Source organism: Erpetoichthys calabaricus, chromosome 17, assembly GCF_900747795.2.
Source record: "Erpetoichthys calabaricus chromosome 17, fErpCal1.3, whole genome shotgun sequence".
Classification (NCBI taxonomy): Eukaryota; Metazoa; Chordata; class Cladistia; order Polypteriformes; family Polypteridae; genus Erpetoichthys; species Erpetoichthys calabaricus.
The window spans coordinates 84,856,793-84,881,266 of NC_041410.2; the positions used below are offsets into that span (position 1 = coordinate 84,856,793).

General features: G+C 43.1%; 1 protein-coding gene across 4 annotated transcripts in view; it reads right to left on the reverse strand.

Annotated features, from left to right (window-relative positions):
* The window catches only part of LOC114667466 (collagen alpha-1(XI) chain-like), a 377,917-nt gene that overhangs the window by 239,219 nt on the left and 114,224 nt on the right, over positions 1–24,474 (reverse strand). For 2 of the 4 annotated variants that reach the window (XM_051920865.1, XM_051920864.1), the window contains exons 5-7: positions 17,767–17,892; positions 6,499–7,137; positions 2,099–2,218 (exon numbers count right to left, since the gene is read on the reverse strand). In XM_051920865.1, the coding sequence (XP_051776825.1) occupies positions 2,099–2,218; positions 6,499–7,137; positions 17,767–17,892 (885 nt within the window). The remainder of the gene's footprint in view (positions 1–2,098; positions 2,219–6,498; positions 7,138–17,766; positions 17,893–24,474) is intronic. The other 2 variants (XM_051920867.1, XM_051920866.1) reach the window with 2 other exon arrangements.

Consider the following 24,474-nt stretch of genomic DNA (forward strand, 5'->3'; position numbering starts at 1 on the left):
AGATGTTGGGTCATTTTTTGGCATCCAAGATTTTGTGCTGAAACAGTATTATAATGTAGGGGAGATTAGAGGATGGAACGCAAGACCGTAAAAGAAAACGAAAGTTAAAACCAGGAAGATGATAATTCTGTGGCCAGAACCATAATGCTAACCCAAACTCCTAGTCTCAACGAGGGTTTCTTAAACTTTTGCTTCTCGCGACGCAAACTTTGCCTTCTTTGTGTCTTCGAGGCCCAGAATTGCCACCAACACCCATCCTCCTTGGAGTCCCCATTGAAGAATCGGTGCCGATAATCATCTGGGGGGCAGGGAGGTCCCCCTTAGAGAATCATGAGATACTTTGCAAATCATATGTTACCTTTCACCATTGAATACAACTTGGAATTACGACTCGGTGTCAGACAATCAGACCATCTGCAACCCAAAATGGGTCTCGACCTACAGTTTAAGAAACTGAATAGAGAACAGCAAGAAGCCATCACCAAATAGGCACCAAGAATGTACACTACCATGTTTGGTTTATACCCTGTAAGTGCCCGAGAGGAAGGATAATTATCTGTCTGGATAATTTCTTACCCAGACGGGAAGCCATAATGCCGGCTGGGTGAGGGAACAGCTTCTTGCTCAGCCTGAGTCATATGAATGATGGACCAGTGGAAGCTGAAGGCCAGGAGCAGATCCATTCTTCATATGACAGGTGGCAGTGGTCCATTATTGGGCATTACTGTGTCTGTGGTTTGGGGCTCAGTGGTGCCCCCCTGGTGCTTACATTGACGTAGTCAGTAGGATTTCATGGCCTGTAAATAAAATGTAACCACAAAGGGGCACCACTGATCCCCAAACCACCGACACAGTAATGCCCAACACAATTTGGGTTTAAATAAAAGATACCACCGCAAAGATCACTCACAAATACACAATACAGTCAATTTCTTCCTCCAAGAGTGTCACTCACTGCCCTTCCCGAGTGACTCCCAGAGTTAGGCGAGTTTTCAGTCAGGACCCGGGAAACCTTCTAGTACCACAGCATGTCCTCTTGCAAACACTTCTTGGGGTAGGGAGGTCCACCCCTGACAACACCGTCTAACAGCACTCTTGGACTCCAATTCCCACATATCCTTGCAGGTGTCCAATGTTTTACACCATGGGAAGACCACTGCCACCTGTTATATGGGGGATGGAACTGCTCCTTGCCACTGGCTTCTGGTGGTCCATCATTCACATGACTCCAGCCTGGCAAAAAGCAGTTTTCTCGTCTAGCTAGTTTGCTCATCTGTCCTTCCATTCTGGCCTCCCGTATGGTTAAGAAATTATCCTCCACCTCGTCCAGGATGCCTGTCCTACCTCCCGGGAACTTACAACACACCATCTTGGATGCATAAGACACGAAGTGCCGCTTATTTAAAGTGTTGCTCTGATGATGTCACAGAACCACACCCCTAATAATAAAGCAACGCCTCCATACAATGCCGACGCCCACAGGAAAAATGAAATTACATTGCAATAAAATTAAATTATGGCAAGAACATATTAACTTAAGTCCAGACGCTTAATAGGAATACAATAATCATGAATACAAGATCTCAGATGGACAAAACCTTCCAAAATAATTTCGGACGTGCCTCAACAGAAAAATATTTGCAAAGTTTATTAATCACAACCGTGAGGAGTTGCATGCCATCGAGCGGCATTGTGATGGTGACCAACAAAACACATTTTTCGATTTTCACACCAAAAACTCATTGTAGTGAGTGTCACGTTTCACAATTGCAAAAGTGAATTTTAGGAGCAATTTTATGAAACTGTTATGTAAAAGAAACTCAGCTGTTTTACTCATTGCTAAATCAAAAACAAAAATTCGTTTAACCATTTCAGACATGAAAACCGTCAAGTGAAGATCGCATTCAGCACTGTCCGGTAATGGAGAACTTGAACTTGAAATCTTTGAAAATGCTGAGAAGTTACTTTGAATTCCTATAAAAATTCACCCCTGGGGAATCTTAAACTCCTTAGGCTTGAATTCGGAAGCAAGCGAAAGTCACTGGAGTCACAAAGTTCCTCACCAGTTCCCGTCTCTTAATGACACTCCGTTTCTTACCTCATATTCTGTTATGTTAGGCCCCACCGTCACTGTGGACAATTCAATGTCCTCGTAGTTCTCGCTGAAGTAATCATCTTCTTCTTCGACCACTTTTGGTTTTACAGGTCTCTCCACCTGCTTAAGAAGAGAAGGAAAAGTCATTCCACATTTCAGACTTGGCATTCTTAAGGGGCCATTCACTGCCAGGAAGTGCCAAGTAGAATGCATGTGCCATCCCCTTCATACTGAAGCACCGTCATTGACAACTGCAGGACTGGTATTTTGTGAACGAGCTTTGGTGTGTCTGCATGGCAGCACTACACTCCTCAGGATGCTGGGGTCTAACATTAAATCAGAGTTAACTGATGAACCCAGTCAGACGGGTACCTTTGAGATATGCCTGCTGCATCCATCAGCTACCAATTACACGCAATGACACACAGTGCAGTAGGTCCAATGCGGAAGAATGTGCCTTCATGGAAATGTGAGCTGCAGCCTGATTAGGAATGGCACCACGCAGACAGGAGGGCATTACTGGCATTTCATTCGTAATAAGAGCGGAATGCACAACTTTGACTGTCAAATTATTAAAGCAAAATCTAGTGTTAAAAAGTTATATGTCAAAAGCCTGGTTACTCACATGAAACATATGAGGAGTGTTTGCAAACACGTGTTATCTACTAAAGCACTCTTCATACACTACTATACAACAGCTTTCATATGTCTGATAATTTAGTGCCATTCACATCTACTTGAGAATATCAGACTAAGAATACACAGCCTTCTGTCTAGCATTACATCACCTTTCATATCTAGTCATCCTGTACATCTGACAAATAATGGAGCACCTTACATTTCTACATACCTAATGACACAGTGATCTTCAGATACTGTTTATTTACACAACCATATAAAGAATCTCACACATTTTAATATTACATTTCCATCTAATAATGAAATACCTTTTATATCTGCCTATTCATCTATCTATCAGAAATATATTGTGCCTCTCGAACCTATTGATCCATTCAATTATATAATGCCTTTAAAATCCACCTGTCTATCATTATATAGTGCCTTTCATTTCTATCTAACAATTAAACACTGTTAATATTTGTCTTTCAAACAATAGAGCAAATTTCACATCTGTCTTAAAAACTTAACAATCTATCTTTATACTGTATATAGTGTGTTTCATCTATCTATCTAGCTATAGTATATAGTGGCATTTCTATCTATCTATCTATCTATCTATCTATCTATCTATCTATGGTATATACAGTAGATAGATAGATATAGTATATAGTGATCTATCTATCTATCTATCTATCTATCTATCTATCTATCTATCTATCTATCTATAGTATATACAGTAGATAGATAGATAGATAGATAGATAGATAGATAGATAGATAGATAGATAGATAGATAGAAATGTCACTATATACTATATCTATCTATCATAAAATGCATTCTCGTCAATTTATCTAAATTTTTAATCTTGCCTACTACACTATCTATCTATCATATGGTGCTTTTCATTTCTGTCTAATAATTAAACACCTTTCAAATGTATCATTCAAATAACAGAGCACCTTTCACAACTACAGTGCATCCGGAAAGTATTCCCAGCGCATCACTTTTTCCACATTTTGTTATGTTACAGCCTTATTCCAAAATGGATTAAATTCATTTTTTTCCTCATAATTCTACACACAACATCCCATAATGACAACGTGAAAAACGTTTACTTGAGATTTTTGCAAATTTATTAAAAATAAAAAAACTGAGAAAGCACATGTACATAAGTATTCACAGCCTTTGCCATGAAGCTCGAAATTGAGCTCAGGTGCCTCCTGTTTCCCCTGATCATCCTTGAGATGTTTCTGCAGCTTAATTGGAGTCCACCTGTGGTAAATTCAGTTGACTGGACATGATTTGGAAAGGCACACACCGGTCTATATAAGGTCCCACAGTTGACAGTTCATGTCACAGCACAAACCAAGCATGAAGTCAAAGGAATTGTCTGTAGACCTCCGAGACAGGATTGTCTCGAGGCACAAATCTGGAGAAGGTTACAGAAAAATTTCTGCTGCTTTGAAGGTCCCAATGAGCACAGTGGCCTCCATCATCCGTAAGTGGATGAAGTTCGAAACCACCAGGACTCTTCCTAGAGCTGGCCGGCCATCTAAACTGAGCGATCGGGGGAGAAGGGCCTTAGTCAGGGAGGTGACCAAGAACCCGATGGTCACTCTGTCAGAGCTCCAGAGGTCCTCTGTGGAGAGAGGAGAACCTTCCAGGACAACCATCTCTGCAGCAATCCACCAATCAGGCCTGTATGGTAGAGTGGCCAGACGGAAGCCACTCCTTAGTAAAAGGCACATGGCAGCCCGCCTGGCATTTTCCAAAAGGCACCTGAAGGACTCTCAGACCATGAGAAAGAAAATTCTCTGGTCTGATGAGACAAAGATTGAACTCTTTGGTGTGAATGCCAGGCGTCATGTTTGGAGGAAACCTGGCACCGCTCATCACCAGGCCAATACCATCCCTACAGTGAAGCATGGTGGTGGCAGCATCATGCTGTGGGGATGTTTTTCAGCAGCAGGGACTGGGAGACTCGTCAGGATAAAAGGAAAGATGACTGCAGCAATGTACAGAGACATCCTGGATGAAAACCTGCTCCAGAGCGCTCTTGACCTCAGACTGGGGCGACGGTTCATCTTTCAGTAGGACAACGACCCTAAGCACACAGCCAAGATATCAAAGGAGTGGCTTCAGGACAACTCTGTGAATGTTCTTGAGTGGCCCAGCCAGAGCCCAGACTTGAATCTGATTGAACATCTCTGGAGAGATCTTAAAATGGCTGTGCACCGACGCTTCCCATCCAACCTGAAGGAGCTTGAGAGGTGCTGCAAAGAGGAATGGGCGAAACTGGCCAAGGATAGGTGTGCCAAGCTTGTGGCATCATATTCAAAAAGACTTGAGGCTGGAATTTCTGCCAAAGGTGCATCGACAAAGTATTGAGCAATGGCTGTGAATACTTATGTACATGGGATTTCTCAGTTTTTTTATTTTTAATAATTTTGCAAAAATCTCAAGTAAACCTATTTCATTTTGTCATTATGGGGTGTTGTGTGTAGAATTCTGAGGAAAAAAATGAATTTAATCCATTTTGGAATAAGGCTGTAACATAACAAAATGTGGAAAAGTGATGCGCTGTGAATACTTTCTGGATGAACTGTATATTAAAAACCTATCTATCTTTTTACCGTATACAGTGCCTTTCATTTCTATTTAATAAAACACCTTTCATATTTATCATTCACATAATATAGCATCTTTCACATCTGAAAAACTTAAAAATCTATCTTTATATTGTATATAGTGTCCTTCATATAAATCTATAATTATATAGTGCCTTTCCTTTCATATCTATCTATCGAACTATCATTATATAGGGCCTTTCATTTTTATCTAATAATAAAGTGCCTTTTATATTTATCTTTCAAATAATATAGTACCTTTCACATCTATTCTAAAAAATTAAAAACCTATCCTTTATAATGTATATATATATTTATATACACATATATTATATATCTATCATTATATAGTGCCTTTCATTTCCATCTAATGATAAAACATATTTCATACTTATCATTCCAATAATTGAATGCTCTTTATACTGTTTATAAAATCTGTCTTTACACTGTTTATATTTCATATCTATCTGTCTGTCTATTGAGTGCCTTCCATATCTATTGTGACCATATCTAATAATAAAGTCTTGTTGCACACTGTCCATCTGATTGTTCAAATTAAAGTTAAGCAGACACTTTAAATCAGTCTGTGATTGTGAATCCTTAATTTGTGAAGTGCTTATATAAAATAAAATACATGCAAAGCAATGTAAGATTTGTTCTCAGCCAATAATAACCTTGAAGCCTAGGATTGTGCTGAACGTTTCTAATGCCCTAACTGCACCTGTAAGTAAGCGTGTCACTGTACTCCGTGACGTTATTCCTGCTTTGTGTCACAGATATAGTGCCTTTCACATCTCCCTTTCTCTCTCTCTATCTCTGTCTATCACTTATATAGTGCCTTACACATGTATCAATGTCAAGGTCTGAGCACCACAGCCTATTATGCTCACCTTTACTTATTTTAATTATCATTTTTTCCATATTTACAATAGAAGTGACTTCACACACTGAAAATGTTTAATGACAAATGGCAGCAGCTGTCAGAAAACGCCAGTCAAAGAGCACTAATGTCATTCCATAAAGAGTGCAGGACGGCGGCTGGGGGGGTTAGGAAGTTAGCGGATGTTAGGGGGGTTCTAAAGGGGATGTCAGTGCAGGGGCTGGCGAGTTGTCACTAAGGTTTCTGGGGTTGCTACTGGATTCTTGCATGTCTACCTCTTCCCCAGGCACTGAGGAGTCTACCATCGACTCCGGGCGTAGCAGCATCTCCACAGCTCCCCCTAATGGTGGGTTAGGCAGTTCCAGTGTTCCCGCGATAGCCTGTGGTAAAGATTTAGGTGGTCCGGTAACTGTCAAAATGGCATCTGGGGACAGTTCAGTTGAATCAGAAACTACAGAAGGCACAGCAGGCGGTTGTGAAGTCAACAGATGGGCATCAGGAGACAACTCAGGTGGTGATGGTGTAGGCACCATGAGGACTTCAGAAGTTAGTCCAGGTGGCTGTGCAGTCAACACAAGGGCATTAGGTGGTGGTGTTGGTACCACGGAGAGTTCAGGTGAGTGTTGAAGGTGCTCTACGGCCCACCCCACTTCAGCTGCTTGGGCAGCATCTCCATCGGCCAAAACTGGGTCAACCATTAGCTCTTTGAATCCCTCGGGCCCCCCACTGAACTGCTGGCCATCTTCTGGTCCGGGGGCCGCCTTTTTCTTCTTCTTCTTGCCTCTCTCTTTCTTGCCCTTTCTCTTCTTGTCAGCCGCATCAGATGACTTCCTTGCCTTTTTCCCCTTCTTCCTGCCTTTTTTCGTTTTTTTCCCAAGTTGCACGTCCTCTGTTTTGTTTTCCGGCAGGACAGGCTGGAAAGTGACAAAGTACAAAAGACCAAAAAAAAAAACAAAAGAGGAAGACAGAAAGACATGAAGCCCATACAAGAAAACAAGTCAAGTAAAGAAGGCCAAACATAAACAGACAGACAACACAGCACGAGCCACGGGACACGTCGGCCATTGACTGATCAACACACCACAAGCAAATAAAAAAAGGTTAGTGGCCGCTGAAACCCCTGGAAGATCGTGAGACCAAGACCTGTGGGAAAAATAAATGTTGAATGTTTGACCTCTCATTTCTGTGAGCTTCTTGTTCTTTTAACCTGCCATTTACCAGGGGCACAGGAAACACATTCTTGTGTAATGGCATTTGTGTCACCCTTTGCTCATCCCTCCCTGGTATGATAAACCACGAGACTGTCATACATTGCCATTCTTTATTTATATTGCTGACTCAGTCCAGTCTAGGGGGTCCATGTTCTTCAGCTTTAGCTCTTCACCTCATTGATGTAATGTAATATCAGGTAGATTTATCAGGGGGGCTTGTTTTACCTCATTGATGAGAACAGTGGAGCTTTGATGTTTACCTGACCAACTGACTCAGGATGACGAAGTTATGGCGGGGCAGATCAGACCAGCTTGGCAAGGGTGACCATGTGGGGACTTCTATCCATATTACTAACCGAGAATAAACCGGATATGGACGCAGGTACACGGCGATGGGACCATGAGACGTACTGCGCCTGCGTGCATCCCACAAACCGCAAGTGAAGTCTTATCCACCGCGAACGAAGGAGTCATGGCCCAAAAACGAAAGAGCTCAACTAACGTGAATGAGAAATGAAGCAACAACGCGCCCATAGCTAACGACTAACGACACAGCCACACAAAAAAGAGGATTCTGCACTGCACCCCAGAGTCAAACGGAAGAGGCTACGGAGGCCCCACAGGTCCACAAAGATAGTACGAAAGGTGCAGGCGTCCGAAACGCGCTTCTGAATAGGACATGAAGCAACAACGCGCCACGAACTCTCCGTATTAAACGTACGGCATCCTCACACGTCCAAACCATATAGCATATGTGAATCACATTACAGTGATGCATTATTAACGGTACAACCACAGAAAACGCTCCGTATTAACAGTAAGTGCAATTATCCATATTACTAACGGTAGACAACAGATAACTAATGGAGTCACGGTCACGGCTCCAAAATGATCCAGCTCAACTAACGGAGCTACAAAAGCGAGCCCGCATGGATAAAAACAATAGACGTAGGCGCCTACAACGCGCGTCTGAAACCGCGGAAGCAAAACTGTCTCGGCTCCAAAACCAAACAGCTCCGCATGAACAAATACAATGTACACAGACGCCTACAACGCGCGTCAGAAACTGCGGAAGCAAAGCAGGCACGGCTTCAAAATGAAAGACCACAACTGACGCAGACGCCTAAAGCGCGCGTCAGAAATGCCGCAAGCAATGCAGGCACATATCGTATCCATTCATCAATGTATTTCGGGTTACGCCGACAATAATCTTTTTCAAATCTATTTCGGGTTCCCCAAGACCAGGGGTTGGCGAGCGAAGCGAGCAGGGGGCGGAGACCCCTAGTGTGCCTATAAGACGTCACCTGCAGGAAGGCCATAAACTGACTATGCAAAGCAACAGGGGGGGGGACGAGTTGTACCTGAGCACTTTCATTGGTTAACGGCCCAAACTAATTCTATTGGTCGAAAGTGTGGCTGTTTATGATTGCTTTGCAATTCTGTACTACAACAACACCCACACTGGTTTGCGTTTTGTGGTAAGAATGGTATAAAGTCGGTCAGCTTGTCTTCACCTCTCTATCTCTCTCACCATATGGCCAGGAAGAGAAGACCATAAAGAAGACAACTCTACCTCGGCAGCCATAGTGAGACAAGTGTGTGACCTGTTTCAATACTCCATTTAAAGACCAAAGCAGGTGAAACTGAAGAAAAGCCGAGAGCCGCCTATGAGACCGATGATACACTGCACCGTAGGCTGTAAGGGTGACATTCATATCGTGTTCTGCTTCCTTAATATCTTTATATTAATAAAACATAATGTGTAACTTAACTCCTGCCTGCTCCTTTACCCTGTCTAACTGCCTGAGCTGACAAATGTAAAAGGGAAGTGGAGAGGAAGTGCTGAAGCACCTGACTACAAAGTGTGTAGTGTATGGGATTTTAGGGGGTCTAAAAGGGGACAAATGTGGTCACCATAGGACCTTACGTGATAAAACACAGATGGAGAATTTTGTTTCTTGGTGCAAAAAGAATTGTCTGAAACTTAACTGCTTATTGACTTTCGCTACGCCAAAGAGCTTCCATGTCCGATCACTATTCAAGGAGTGGACGTAGAGGAGGTCCACTCTTGGGAGTTAACATCAATGAGAAGGTTGGACTGGACTCATAGAAACAGAGGGACTACCTAAGAAAGGGAAAAGCCGACTCTTCTTCCTGAGGAGACTGCAGTCCTTTCAATGTGGGAAACGACAACCGTCACATCTTCTACAACTCTGGGATGGTCCATGTGGTGCGCTGGACTGGTAACATCACTTCAAGAGAATCTGACCGCCGAATCAACAATCTAATTAAAAGGGTGGGCTCAGTTATTGGGCGCATTCTGTACCCACTGAAAGTCATAGAGCAGGAAAGTTAAACAAAACTGAGTGCCATTATGAAGAACGCTGCACATCCTCTCTCTGACAAACTAACACTGAGGACTTTAAGCCAACAAATCACTCAGCAGAAGCGTATCAAGAAATGTGAAGGGGGGGCTCCTTTATACCAACAGCAATACACCTGTATAGTGCCTCACTGGGACTGGGACAGCCAAGTCTGAAGATTTCTCTTTTTATACATTTTCCATCCTTTTTTGTCATTCTGGTGTGTGTTCAGACCATACTGTGTGTCTATCTATCTTAAAATTAATTTCTTGTTAGTTTATCAAACATTTTAATCTTGCCTATTACACTATCTATCTATCTATATCCTAACTACAGGGTCACGGGGGTCTACTGGAGCCAATCCCAGCCAACACAGGGTGCAAGGCAGGAAACAAACCCCAGGCAGGGCGCCAGCCCACCGCAAGGCGTGCACACACACACACACTACCCACTGCGCCACCCATCTATCTATCTATAAATTAATTTCTTGCTAGTTTATCAAAATTTTTAATCTTGCCTACTACACTATCTATCTATCTATCTATCTATCTATCTATCTATCTATCTATCTATCTATCTATCTATCTATCTATCTATCTATCTATCTATCTATCTATCTATACTGAAATCTATACATCTATTTATCTATCTACCTATTGTCACACACGTGCGCTTGGGATACAGCTGGAAGGACCAAATAAAGGTAATTCCATGCCAGGCCAGGGGGTGGCGGGGTACACTAATCCTGCATCTGTTATCTCTGCAGATCAAATACGAGAAATCCTGCCTGAGTCTGAAGACATCACTTCTGGTTCCGGTCACAAAGATGACACTTCTGGCTCCAGCCCTATGACATCACTTCCTGTTCTGGCCATGATGACATCACTTCCGCTCCTGGGCACAAAGACGACACATCCAGTTCTGGCCCCTATGATGTCATTTCCGCCAGCCTGCCTTAATTCTCTGACTTCATTCTGTAATCAGTTCTGTTTTGGACTCGAACCTGTTGCAGCCAGGGATTAAGTATACAGGTGGCTGCCCCAAATCTTTTTCTGTGTGTCAAGGCTGTTCAATTTCTTTCTGTCTATCAAATATAGTGCCTTTCCTATCTATCTATCTATCTATCTATCTATCTATCTATCTATCTATCTATCTATCTATCTATCTATCTATCTATCTATCTATCTATCTATCTACAGTGGTGTGAAAAACTATTTGCCCCCTTCCTGATTTCTTATTCTTTTGCATGTTTGTCACACAAAATGTTTCTGATCATCAAACACATTTAACCATTAGTCAAATATAACACAAGTAAACACAAAATGCAGTTTTTAAATGATGGTGTTTATTATTTAGGGAGAAAAAAAATCCAAACCTACATGGCCCTGTGTGAAAAAGTAATTGCCCCCCTTGTTAAAAAATAACCTAACTGTGGTGTATCACACCTGAGTTCAATTTCCGTAGCCACCCCCAGGCCTGATTACTGCCACACCTGTTTCAATCAAGAAATCACTTAAATAGGAGCTGCCTGACACAGAGAAGTAGACCAAAAGCACCTCAAAAGCTAGACATCATGCTAAGATCCAAAGAAATTCAGGAACAAATGAGAACAGAAGTAATTGAGATCTATCAGTCTGGTAAAGGTTATAAAGCCATTTCTAAAGCTTTGGGACTCCAGCGAACCACAGTGAGAGCCATTATCCACAAATGGCAAAAACATGGAACAGTGGTGAACCTTCCCAGGAGTGGCCGGCCGACCAAAATTACCCCAAGAGCGCAGAGACGACTCATCCGAGAGGTCACAAAAGACCCCAGGACAACGTCTAAAGAACTGCAGGCCTCACTTGCCTCAATTAAGGTCAGTGTTCACGACTCCACCATAAGAAAGAGACTGGGCAAAAACGGCCTGCATGGCAGATTTCCAAGACGCAAACCACTGTTAAGCAAAAAGAACATTAGGGCTCGTCTCAATTTTGCTAAGAAACATCTCAATGATTGCCAAGACTTTTGGGAAAATACCTTGTGGACTGATGAGTCAAAAGTTGAACTTTTTGGAAGGCAAATGTCCCGTTACATCTGGCGTAAAAGGAACACAGCATTTCAGAAAAAGAACATCATACCAACAGTAAAATATGGTGGTGGTAGTGTGATGGTCTGGGGTTGTTTTGCTGCTTCAGGACCTGGAAGGCTTGCTGTGATAGATGGAACCATGAATTTACTGTCTACCAAAAAATCCTGAAGGAGAATGTCCGGCCATCTGTTCGTCAACTCAAGCTGAAGCGATCTTGGGTGCTGCAACAGGACAATGACCCAAAACACACCAGCAAATCCACCTCTGAATGGCTGAAGAAAAACAAAATGAAGACTTTGGAGTGGCCTAGTCAAAGTCCTGACCTGAATCCAATTGAGATGCTATGGCATGACCTTAAAAAGGCGGTTCATGCTAGAAAACCCTCAAATAAAGCCGAATTACAACAATTTTGCAAAGATGAGTGGGCCAAAATTCCTCCAGAGCGCTGTAAAAGACTCATTGCAAGTTATCACAAACGCTTGATTGCAGTTATTGCTGCTAAGGGTGGCCCAACCAGTTATTCGGTTCAGGGGGGCAATTACTTTTTCACACAAGGCCATGTAGGTTTGGATTTTTTTTTCTCCCTAAATAATAAAAACCACCATTTACAAACTGCATTTTGTGTTTACTTGTGTTATATTTGACTAATGGTTAAATGTGTTTGATGATCAGAAACATTTTGTGTGACAAACATGCAAAAGAATAAGCAATCAGGAAGGGGGCAAATAGTTTTTCACACCACTGTATCTATCTATCTATCTATCTATCTATCTATCTATCTATCTATCTATCTATCTATCTATCTATCTATTATATAGTGCCTTTCCTATCTATCTATCTATCTATCTATCTATCTATCTATCTATCTATCTATCTATCTATCTATCTATCTATCTATCTATCTATCTATCTATCTATCTATCTATCTATTATATAGTGCCTTTCCTATCTATCTATCTATCTATCTATCTATCTATCTATCTATCTATCTATCTATCTATCTATCTATCAAGTGTGTGCAATATAAACAGGTTATAATTCAAAAATTATAAAAATGACATCTTCAAAAAATAATAAGGGCCTTATCTGGGGTGGTCTCTGCATTGTCCCACCATAGGCTTTGGTCTGATTAAGCAGGTTTCTGAATTTTATGTGTTAAAATAAAACTAAGAGGGTGGCACAGCGGTGCAGCAGCAAAGCGGTTGTTTTTGTCGCCCTTCAGGTGTTTCCTGGTTTCCCTCTCGCCTTTTCTGGACAGTCTGATATTTAAATGCCCCACTTTTTTTTTGGCCCTGTGCAGACTAGAAGCCTGCCATTTGAGTTTGGGGCTAGGCTGCCTGGGGTGAGGCCTTTTCTGAACTGTCTGGTCTGGCTTTTGTGTGTCCTTTGTGTGGTTTGCACCTTGCATTGATGAGGTCAAACATTCATCCTGTACTGGCGGAGGTGCCCAGTTGCTGAATTAAGGGGGGCTTCAGTGTTTTAATCATTTTTTTGGCCATATCTTTACTGTTTTCATTTACCCTTTCTATTCTTTTGTGTCAAAAGTTAAAGAGCAGACAGCCACTATTTTGTGCCCCTATTTCTTAGGCATACTGTAAAACTTTTTTGATAATTTTTTGCTAACAATTTAAAGAAATTCCCACAATTATAGTCAAATTTAGATCAACAGGACAAAACTTGGTGTCCCTTATTCTCAGACTTTTCCGAACTTTTCTGCTTTTTCTGCTGGTGATACAGCCTGCGGACTTGAGTTGCATGTTGTCAGGCTGACAAGAGGAGACACACGGTGGACATTTAAAGGACACAAGACACGCGACAGAACCCCAGATCACCAAAACCCCAAAAGAGGGAGACAACCACCTTCAAAATGACACCAGCAGGAACAATTGAACAGTCACAGCTCCCCAGAAAACATGCACTTAAATGTCAGAGAAATGTCAAGCGTCTTTCGCAGCAGGGCATAGAAGGCCCATTCTCCATACCCACGTCTCTGTTCTGTTTGCTTGGGACAAGAACAAAAATGACCCTTTGTTTATCCATTGCCCCCATGGCGCAAGAACCTCGCCTACTCAGATTTGGCATCTAAAGGCCAACTCTCACGTCATCCCCAACTCCACATGGCGGGCAAAATCCAAAAGAAAATGGGACAGCAACATTTGATTTAGTCTCAAACATCAGTTTTCAGGTTTGAAAAGTGGCATACGTGTCCTAGAAGTTGGCACAAGCTTGCATTATGCGAGACTGGGTGAAGCAAATGCAAAACCAAGACAGTCCAGTCAAGAAGCAACAGCCTCTCAACTTGACCCGTGTTCAAGTTTCTCCAATATCCTTGTCTCAGTTTTTTGTATTTCTACAGTGCCACAGAGAATGCCAAGTTGGCCGTGGGCACTCACTCTCCTATACAGACCAAATTCTTTTGTATTTTACCGACTGCATTCCGTCTCAGGTTTTCTTTGTGGTTCCCAGTAGGTGATCAAAGCCCATTGATTATGATTATGCCACACTGGCATTTGGCATCTTCTTTTTTAATTCTTATGTTTCTTATGTGTCTCCACATAATTTCTTCCTCTCTGTAGTCACACATTTATAATTTTAAATTAATTACATTTACATAGCACTTTTCTAAATACACAAACTGATTTACATAGACAGTGGGGGAGTCAAGTCCACCACCAACAATGTGTAGCATCCACCTGGATGATGAGGTGGCAGTCATGTTTGCGTCAGTATGCCCTTCACCCTAACCCTAACACCTAATCCTAACCCTAACCCACCACATATTAGCTATCAGGTGGTAAAGGGTTGAGAAAGATAATTAGCTAATAAGGGACAGAGGTTGATTAGGGGGCCAGAATGGTCAGGCCGTGGTGGGCAATAGCGGGGGGACACTCTACTCTTTGTGAAAAATGTCCAGGGATGTTTTATGATCACAGAGACTCAGGACCTCGGTTTTGTGTCTCATCTGAAGGACAGCACCATTTTTCAGGATGTTGTCCCTGGCATTGCACTGCAGCATTAGGATCCACACACAGCCCCCCAACCCCCCGTCCCCCAACCCCATTGACCTAACCAATGATTTTTCCAACAACATCCCAAGCTTTCCTGGTTGGTCTCCCATTCAAGCACTGGGCAGCACTGATAAATAGCCCCCTGAGGAGACGATATAAAGGAAGTGACGCCTGAGAAGCCCCGCCTCTTCTGATCCAGACGATATAAAGGAAGTGGCACCTGAGAAGCCCCACCCCTTCAGATCCAGTTGATATAAAGGAAGTGGAGCCTGAGAAGCCCCGCCCCTTATGATCTGGACGATATAAAGGAAGTAGTGTGTGAGAAGCCCCGCCCCTTCAGATCCAGACGATATAAAGGAAGTGGCACCTGAGAAGCCCTGCCCTTTCTGATCTGGACAATATAAAAGAAGTGGCACCTGAGAAGCCCCGCCCCTTCAGATCTGGACGATATAAAGGAAGTAGTGTGTGAGAAGCCCCGCCCCTACAGATCCAGACAATGTAAAGGAAGTGGCGCCTCAGAAGCCCTGTTACTTCAGATTTGGATGATATAAAAGAAGTGGTGCGTGAGAAGCCCCGTCCCTTCAGATCTGGACGATATAAAGGAAGTAGTGTGTGAGAAGCCCCGCCCCTTCAGATCCAGACAATATAAAAGAAGTGGCGCCTGAGAAGCCCTGCCCCTTCAGATCCAGATGATATAAAGGAAGTGGAGCCTGAGAAGCCCCGCCCCTTATGATCTGGACAGTATAAAAGAAGTGGCGCCTGAGAAGCCCTGTCCCTTCTGATCTGGACGATATAAAGGAAGTAGTGTGTGAGAAGCCCCGCCCTTCAGATCCAGACAATATAAAGGAAGTAGTTTGTGAGAAGCCCCGCCCCTTCAGATCCAGACAATATAAAAGAAGTGGCGCCTGAGAAGCCCTGCCCCTTCAGATCCAGATGATATAAAGGAAGTGGCACCTGGGAAGCCCCGCCCCTTCTGATCTGGACAATATAAAAGAAGTGGCGCCTGAGAAGCCCTGCCCCTTCAGATTTGGACGATATAAAGGAAGTAGTGTGTGAGAAGCCCCGCCCCTACAGATCCAAACAATATAAAGGAAGTGGCGCCTGAGAAGCCCCGCCCCTTCAGATCTGGACAATATAAAGGAAGTAGAGTGTGAGAAGCCCCGCCCCTTCAGATCCAGACGATATAAAAGAAGTAGTGTGTGAGAAGCCCCGCCCCTTCAGATCCGGACAATATAAAAGAAGTGGCGCCTGAGAAACCCCGCCCCTTCAGATCCAGATGATGTAAAGGAAGTGGCACATGAGAAGCCCCGCCCCTTCAGATCTGGACAATATAAAGGAAGTAGTGTGTGAGAAGCCCCGCCCCTTCAGATCTGGACAAAATAAAAGAAGTGGCGCCTGAGAAGCCCCGCCCCTTCAGATCTGGACAATATAAAAGGAGTGGTGCCTGAGAAGCCCCGCCCCTTCAGATTTGGACAATGTAAAGGAAGTGGCATCGCATTTGGACCTTTGGAATTCCTTCAAAACCTGACCCTACTAGAAAGGGCCAGTAGGTGGCGACAAGAAGCGATGACCTGTTTTTTATTTAGGAGGTGCTATCGTATGCCTGTTGATTTTTTTTTTCTTGCAAACTAATTTGGGTTTGCCCCCTTGCCTGCTTGGCAAACCCACACTTTTGGGATTTGTTCTGCCTTCTTACTTGGCCCTCCACTAATATGTAAATGTGTGTTACATTTTCAGGCATACCATACTATGTGCTTCTTTTTGGTTCCTAATGTCATCTCCATGACCGCATGTCCCGTTTTCTCATCCAGCTGTACTTTATATTTCGTGGGTGCTATCTAGGCCTGACTAAATTGGCATCATGTGACAAGGCATTGCACTTCTCGCTGGTTTTGTCACATGCTGCGCCATGTTCTGCTACATCTGGCGGGTTCTTTTTGACATTCCTCTAGTTGCTCCCTAAATCCAACACACCGTGACACTTAAGAGTCATTCCCACCATCATTAGGTATCTTTTGAAAAGTGCTGGACACTCCAAACCCTCAGGAAATTAGTGTGTGTGTGTGTGTGTTTCAAATAAACCACCCCAGTTTGTAAAATTCACCTTAGGGGCAGATGCATCCTTCACACCTCCATGCCTGACATTCCCAGCAGTCCAGGTTCCATATTTAATAACTTTTCTGCTCATGAGGGTCCTAAGGTGAGCCCCTTCTCACTGCATGGCCCTCCAGATGTACATTAGGGGATTATTTGCTGGCCTGTACTTGCACTTCTTCTCTACTGTGTCTCTATGGAGAGTCCATGGGTATCGCTGGTTTGACTTTGTGTTGCTCATGGAGTCCCACACATTACCTGCATTGTGAAGGAGCGTCAATTACAGCACTACGGCCATGTGGCGCCATTCCCCAAGGGTGATCCTGCTCACGGTATCCTCATTTGTTGAGGACCTGAGTGGCTGGACCAGGCCAAGTGGACACCCACGTAACACCTGGTCGAGGTCATTTCCGTAGGGTGGGAGTGGACCGAGTGTCTGTCTAGGGGCTTACCAATTGGGATCCTGAGCTGTTTCGTCATGTGGTGGGTGCGGTAACGTGCTGTACCAGTGCATGCTCCCCAACCTGACCTGACCGTAGTTATAACATTATAAAACTGTATTATTTAATGAGACACACATTCCATTACAAAGATGGCACCTTCTACTCCACAAGCTTGACTGCACCTTGCAATGTCCATTCCAGAATCACACAAGCCCCAAAAACATCATCAACCGGGAAGCCTACATTTTTTAAATTATAGAACAGCCATATTCTGACTTTCTGACTTCTCCTTCGGTCTGGGCGGTCCAGCATAGGCGGACAATCCGACCCCAACGAGGACAGGCAGCTCTCACCTCAGGCTCCGGGTCCTGGGACTGGATGGAGTAGAGCAGCGGAGAGTCACAGTCTGGGATGTAGTGCTCACAGTATTCGGACGCTGCCTTGGGGTCCTCCAGAATCAGCAGCTGCTGGATATCACCCTGCACAGAGAGAGAGAAGGAGAGAAGGAGACGAGCTTATAACTGTACCTGGTACAAACCCAGCAAGCTACCCCAAGAGACCACCTCAACTTGAACACATTCATCAAACCGTAAAGTGTCACCATAAAAGGAGACCTGCAGGGGTCAAAGCCACTTTTAATGTCTTGAGTCCAACTCTTTCAGATCTTTCATTTTGCGTAACTTTTCAGCTTCAACGTTTGTTATGAGGGTGGGATGAAAGCTTAGACAGAACCACATAGTTTCTGATGACACCACAGGTGTGAAATACAGAGGTTTCGGTGGGGGGCTAGAATCCCCTTAAAAAACACCACCATATATCCATACAAAGCCTGAAAATCAAACTTCTGGGTGGTCCCTGAAAACAAAATGTTTAAAGTCTGTTTTATAGATTACACAGTGTCCATTACTGAGATTTCACAAATATTTTAGAACAGAGTACAGAGAGCTCTTTACAAGCAGGACCAGAAGCACACTGGGTGGGGTTAAAGACTTGAGTGGCAGCAGTTTGGGTGGGGGCATAGATGTGAGTGGCAGCACTCTGAGTTGGGGGGCTAGAGACTTCAGTGACAGTATCCTGGGTGGGCCTAGAGGCTTGAGTAGCAGAAATCTGTGCAGAGCTGAAGGAATGAGTGGCGGAAGTGTGGGCGGGGCTAGAGGCATGAGTGACAGTGGCATGGGTGTGGCTAGAGGCTTCATCCTGGGTGGAAATAGAGAATTGTGAGTCAGCATCCTGGGTGGGATTAGAGATTGGAGTGGCAGCAGGCCGAGTCGGGGCGGGGGGTGGTAATTGGCTTGAGTGGCAGCAGCAAGGGTGGGGTTGTAGATTTTAAGGAAAGCATCATGGGTGGGTCTAGAGGCTTGTGTTACTGCAGCATGTGTGAGGCTGGCAGTCTGTGTACGGTGGAAGCATGGGTGGAGCTGAAGGTGTGCGTGGCAGTGGTGTGGGTGGGGCTAGAGGCTAGGAAGTCAGCAGCCTGATTGGACTAGAGGCTTGAGTGGCACCAACATGGGTGGGGTTGGAGGCTTCATTAGAGGCTTGAATGGCCCCTTCCAGTCTACCAACTATAAAGCTGAGGCGTCCCACTTTGGGAAGAGAAAACTACAGGACGGATCTCCGAACTTGTGACCACTCTACGGAGCCTGAAAACTCCCTTTTGTTAGAAAGGCGATACTGCCTATTTGTGTTTTTCTTTCCGTTTGCACCACTGCACGCCTGTTCATTTCTGTTAGACGTCTTAGTTATTAAAAAAGGCAACCAGGATGGCTCCCCAACATTTCGTTGCTGGACTGGTCTTTTTACCTGGTCAACGACGAGAGATAGATTTAGATAGATGTGAAAAGTAATATGTAACATTATAGATAGATAGTGTAGATGCCACATGGGCTGGACGGACATCCCAACCAGGAAAGGAAGCAGACCCGGAAGGAAGAGATGGATGGACAGCCCCTCTAGAAACAGAGAGATCACTAGGGAACTGTTATTCCCCCAGCACACTAGATGGCAGCAGTCCCGGATATCCCCACCCAGTGAGGAGCCAGTGGGGCATGCCGGGAAATGTAATCTGGCAGGGCAGCCCTGCTGGGGTCACGGGGTGCCGCAAGAGGGCGTTCCAGGGAAACAAGCTCCCTACTCAAATAATGGACTTCTGTGTGACCTGGAAGTACTTCCATCAGGCAATCGCCCTGGCACAGGAAGTACTCCCGGGTCTGTAATAAAAGGGACTGCACTCCCTTATTCAGGTGAGTCGGAGCTGGGTGGTAGAGAGGCAATACTCGAATGGAGGAGGGCAGTGCGGTGGTGAGAGAACATATTGTGGAGAGAAAAAGACCAGTGTTTTGTGATTATTTGTGAAACTTTTGGGAGGTATATTTGATAAAGGACTTTGTTTATGTGATTTTATTTGGGGTTTGGGGTTAATTGATGCCATGGGTTTATCACAATAGATAGATAGATAGATAGATAGATAGATAGATAGATAGATAGATAGATAGATAGATAGATAGATAGATAGATAGATAGATAGATAGATAGATAGATTTTATGATTTATTTATATGAAATGTACCATGTAATACATAGCTAGATAGATATTAATTTTAGTATAGTAGGCAGGATAAAACAGACAGACAGACAGATAGATTAAAAAGTTAAAGTAACAAGAAATTAATTTTATGATTTATAATTTATATATACAAAATGTACCATGTAATAGATAGATAGATAGATAGATAGATAGATAGATAGATAGATAGATAGATAGATAGATAGATAGATAGATAGATGGGCGGCACAGTAGCGCAGGTTAGGTGTATTGGCAATCTTAAATTGTCCCTAGTGTGTGCTTGGTGTGTGTGTGTGTGTGTGCACCCTGTGGTGGGCTGCCGCCCTGCCCGGGGTTTGTTTCTTGCCTTGCACCCTGTGTTGGCTGGGATTTGCTCCAGCAGACCCCCGTGACCCTGTAGTTAGGATATAGCGGGTTGGATAATGTATGAATAGATAGATAAAATTTATGATTTATATATATGAAATGTACCATGTAATACATAGCTAGATAGATATTAATTTTAGTATAGTAGGCAGGATAAAACAGACAGACAGACAGACATATAGATAGATTAAAAAGTTAAAGTAACAAGAAATGAATTTTATGATTGATAGATAGATAGATAGATAGATAGATAGATAGATAGATAGATAGATAGATAGATAGATAGATAGATAGATAGATAGATAGATAGATAGATAGATATGAAAGGCACTATATAACACTAGAGACAAATAAATCTATTTTTTGACAGAACACTTATTTTAAAGTCCAAGAGTCCATAATCTTGACCATCCCTAATGGACGCCAAACGTTAGTTCCAGTCCTGTGGATTCTACTTAAAACTGAAATTTCCTACAGTAATAAAAACAGGGAAAGCAGTTATGTTATCTCCAGTAAAGTGGCACTGCACACAATGGGACTGCTTGTTTGGTTCCCAACTGGGTTTGAATTCCTGCCCCCACCATTGCTATGGGAACCCAAGTCCTGCAGGGCTTTGGCCATCAATCACAATCCTGAGCCCTGGTGGCAGTAGGCACGTCTCCTCAGTTCCTTTATTTTCTCACCAGTCTTCTACAGGACGACTTGTGCCACTATGGCAACCAGCATGCATGCCCTTAATAACCCAAACGTTTCTTTTTCTTTTATGTCTTTATTTCTTGCTCAAATGCAATGGTAGTTTGTGTGTTTAATCCTTCGGAGCTGAAGCCTGGTATTTCCAGCACATCATCTACAACAGCTGGACTCCATGCTCTAACACCCCAACATTTCATTCGTGATACCTTAGAGATGTTGAAAATATATTATCTCCGTTCCCAAAAAGTGCATGCAGAAGGCAGTGCTGGACAATGTGCCCGTTCTTTGGTGGGGCCCCCTGACACCCATGGGGACAGTTCAGAATTTTCAAATCACATCCCATAACCTAATGTTTGAGTAGAAATGGACCCCTAAAGAAAAGCCCCTGCAGAGTATGGGAGAATGTGGAAGTCCAACACCGATAGGATTCAAATGTTTCCAAAAAAACAGTAATGAGGACCGATGTCCAGAAGCCAAGCAGACAGGTGGCTAAAACCGAAGCACTAAAGTCCAGGCAAGAACTACCAGGAGTCATTCTGTGAAAAAAAAAATCACGTAGTCTCCAAAATTGCGATGCTAAAAATGTGAACAAAGTCAAGAAGTGGAAAGCTATGAGTTGTGACACCCAGCAGATATAAAATAATAAGAGTGTAAAGACTGAAGCTATTCTTTTATGAACTGGGAATCCCAAGTGCTATGAATATTTCCAATATTGCCCACTGGTGTGTTTGGATTTAAGGTCAAAACCCTGGCAAGACATAAAAGAGGCCTCAAAGAATCTTTACAAAAAACAAATTAATTTTAAACAAAAATGCTCTGCAGCACAAGAAGCTCCTTGAAGGCAATGCAATACAAAGCAAACACAGTGCCAATGCAGGATCCAAAACTGACCCAGGAATCACAAAAGGTACCAAGCACAGCAAAATACAAGTGAACCGCCAGGAACTGTGGGAGGCCCTCCATATTTATAGGGCAGAGGGAAGTTCCTGCAGGTGATTGGCAGGTGGTCTCTTCTCTTGGGGAACCACCCACCAAACTCAAGGAACATAATGCAGGCATTGGCAAAAAAGCAAATAATAAAGAACAGTAACATTTACATCGATAAATAACATAAATATGAATAAAAAAAAGGCACAAAACCCAACAGGGGAGAAACCTTATCTGACACATGACATGTTTGAGCGGTGAATTGGAAATCTCTGAAGCTGCTCTGAATGCAGCCCTGGCGTGATGCCTAGGGAATTCTGGGATACCAGCCCCTAGCAACAGTGTAGTGTGTCCTAGCAACACAATGCTGAAGATATAAAACAGCAATGGGCCACATGTGAAATTAAATGATAAAAGTATTTATACTGGTTTAGAACTAACTTATCGATAAAACAATAAGGCTTGAATTAATGTGTCTTTAAGGCTAAAAAACGTTCTGATTTCTCTCATAGAGTGGCTAAGGCACTGTGAGGCCTTCAAAAACAGCCAGTGAAAGCTGAGCCAGCCTGAATCCTACCAGCCTGCCCACAGAAGATGCACCAGAAGGCAGCCTGGCTTTCACTAGATCAGTGTTTCCTAAAGTTGGTCCCGGGGAACCCCTGTGGCTGCAGGTTTTTGTTCCAATCAGCTTCTGTTTTTAATCGAACTCCTGGGCTAATTAAGTGAACTGATATTTCCCAAGTTCTGTGTTTAGGGAACAATATAGAAATTAGAAAACTAAGTTTGGTAAAAAAAAAAATATTAAAATGTACCAAGCAGTTATATAGGAATACAGTGATCCCTCGCTATATCGCGCTTCACCTTTCGCGGCTTCACTCTATCACGGATTTTATATGTAAGCATATTTAAATATATATCGCAGATTTTTTGCTGGTTCACGGATTTCTGAGGACAATGGGTCTTTTAATTTCTGGTACATGCTTCCTCAGTTGGTTTGCCCAGTTGATTTCATACAAGGGACGCTATTGGCAGATGGCTGAGAAGCTACCCAACTTACTTTTCTCTCTCTCTCTCTTGCGCTGACTTTCTCTGATCCTGACGTAGGGGGTGTGAGCAGGGGGGCTGTTCGCACACCTAGACGATACGGACGCTCGTCTAAAAATGCTGAAAGATTATCTTCACGTTGCTATCTTTTGTGCAGCCTGCTTCCTGAAAGGACATGCTGCACGGTGCTTCGCATACTTAAAAGCACGAAGGGCACGTATTGATTTTTTTATCTGTCTCTCTCTCTCTCTCTCTCTCTCTCTCTCTCTGCTCCTGACGGAGGGGGTGTGAGCTGCCGCCTTCAACAGCTTTGTACCGGCGGTGCTTCGCATACTTAAGAGCCAAACAGCCCTATTGATTTGTTTGCTTTCCTCTGTCTTTCTGACCGTCTGTGCTCCTGACGCGCACTCCTTTGAAGAGGAAGATATGTTTGCATTCTTTTAATTGTGAGACAGAACTGTCATCTCTGTCTTGTCATGGAGCACAGTTTAAACTTTTGAAAAAGAGACAAATGTTTGTTTGCAGTGTTTGAATAACGTTCCTGTCTCTCTACAACCTCCTGTGTTTCTGCGCAAATCTGTGACCCAAGCATGACAATATAAAAATAACCATATAAACATATGGTTTCTACTTCGTGGATTTTCTTATTTCGCGGGTGGCTCTGGAACGCAACCCCCGCAATTGAGGAGGGATTACTGTACTGTATTTTTGATTTTTATTCTACTTTTCTAGGTCTTCTAATTGTTTAATTAATCCATTATTTACTAATTAGTGGGTCTGACTCTAAAGTAGTTGCAGTCTTTGATTATTTAGTGTTGTTTGCCTGGATGTCTGATCTGCTCGTTTTAAATTGTCATTATTAAGATACAACGAAGGGGGAAAAACTGCACAGAGAAAGGGCAAAGTATAATGAAATCAACAAAAGAAAGTTAAGCATTTAAATCTATAGCAAAACCAGAAATATTTCTAAATGTCTTATAAATTTACAAATCATGCTGCTATGCTTTTCTGAATGTTGAATAAAACAAAAAAAAAAAACATCTAATTAAATGAGATCAGTGTTATCAGGTGTTGTCACTGATTAGGAATCCGGTTGGAAACAAAAACCAGCAGCCACAGGGGTTCCCCAGGACCGAGTTTGGGAAACACTGCACTAGAGTGACAGGCTTCGGCCTACACCAGGCCCCAATGCACTTCAAAATCAAAGTTCAAGAAACATTCTCGGAAATGTCCCGGAAAACACTCGAGATGCTTCACGAGCGAAACGAGATCGCCATCAACCCCATGTTGCGCAGAAGCAAGGCAACTAGGAAGCATTATAAAAGATGGGCTTATAGGAGGAACAGGAAAAATGTACAACAAAACAGATCACAGGTTTAAAAAATCCCAATCCGAAATCCACAAGAAAATCCAAGTAACAGAATCAAAAAAAATAGTGGAGAGATGCCAATCAGAATCAAAGAAAATAC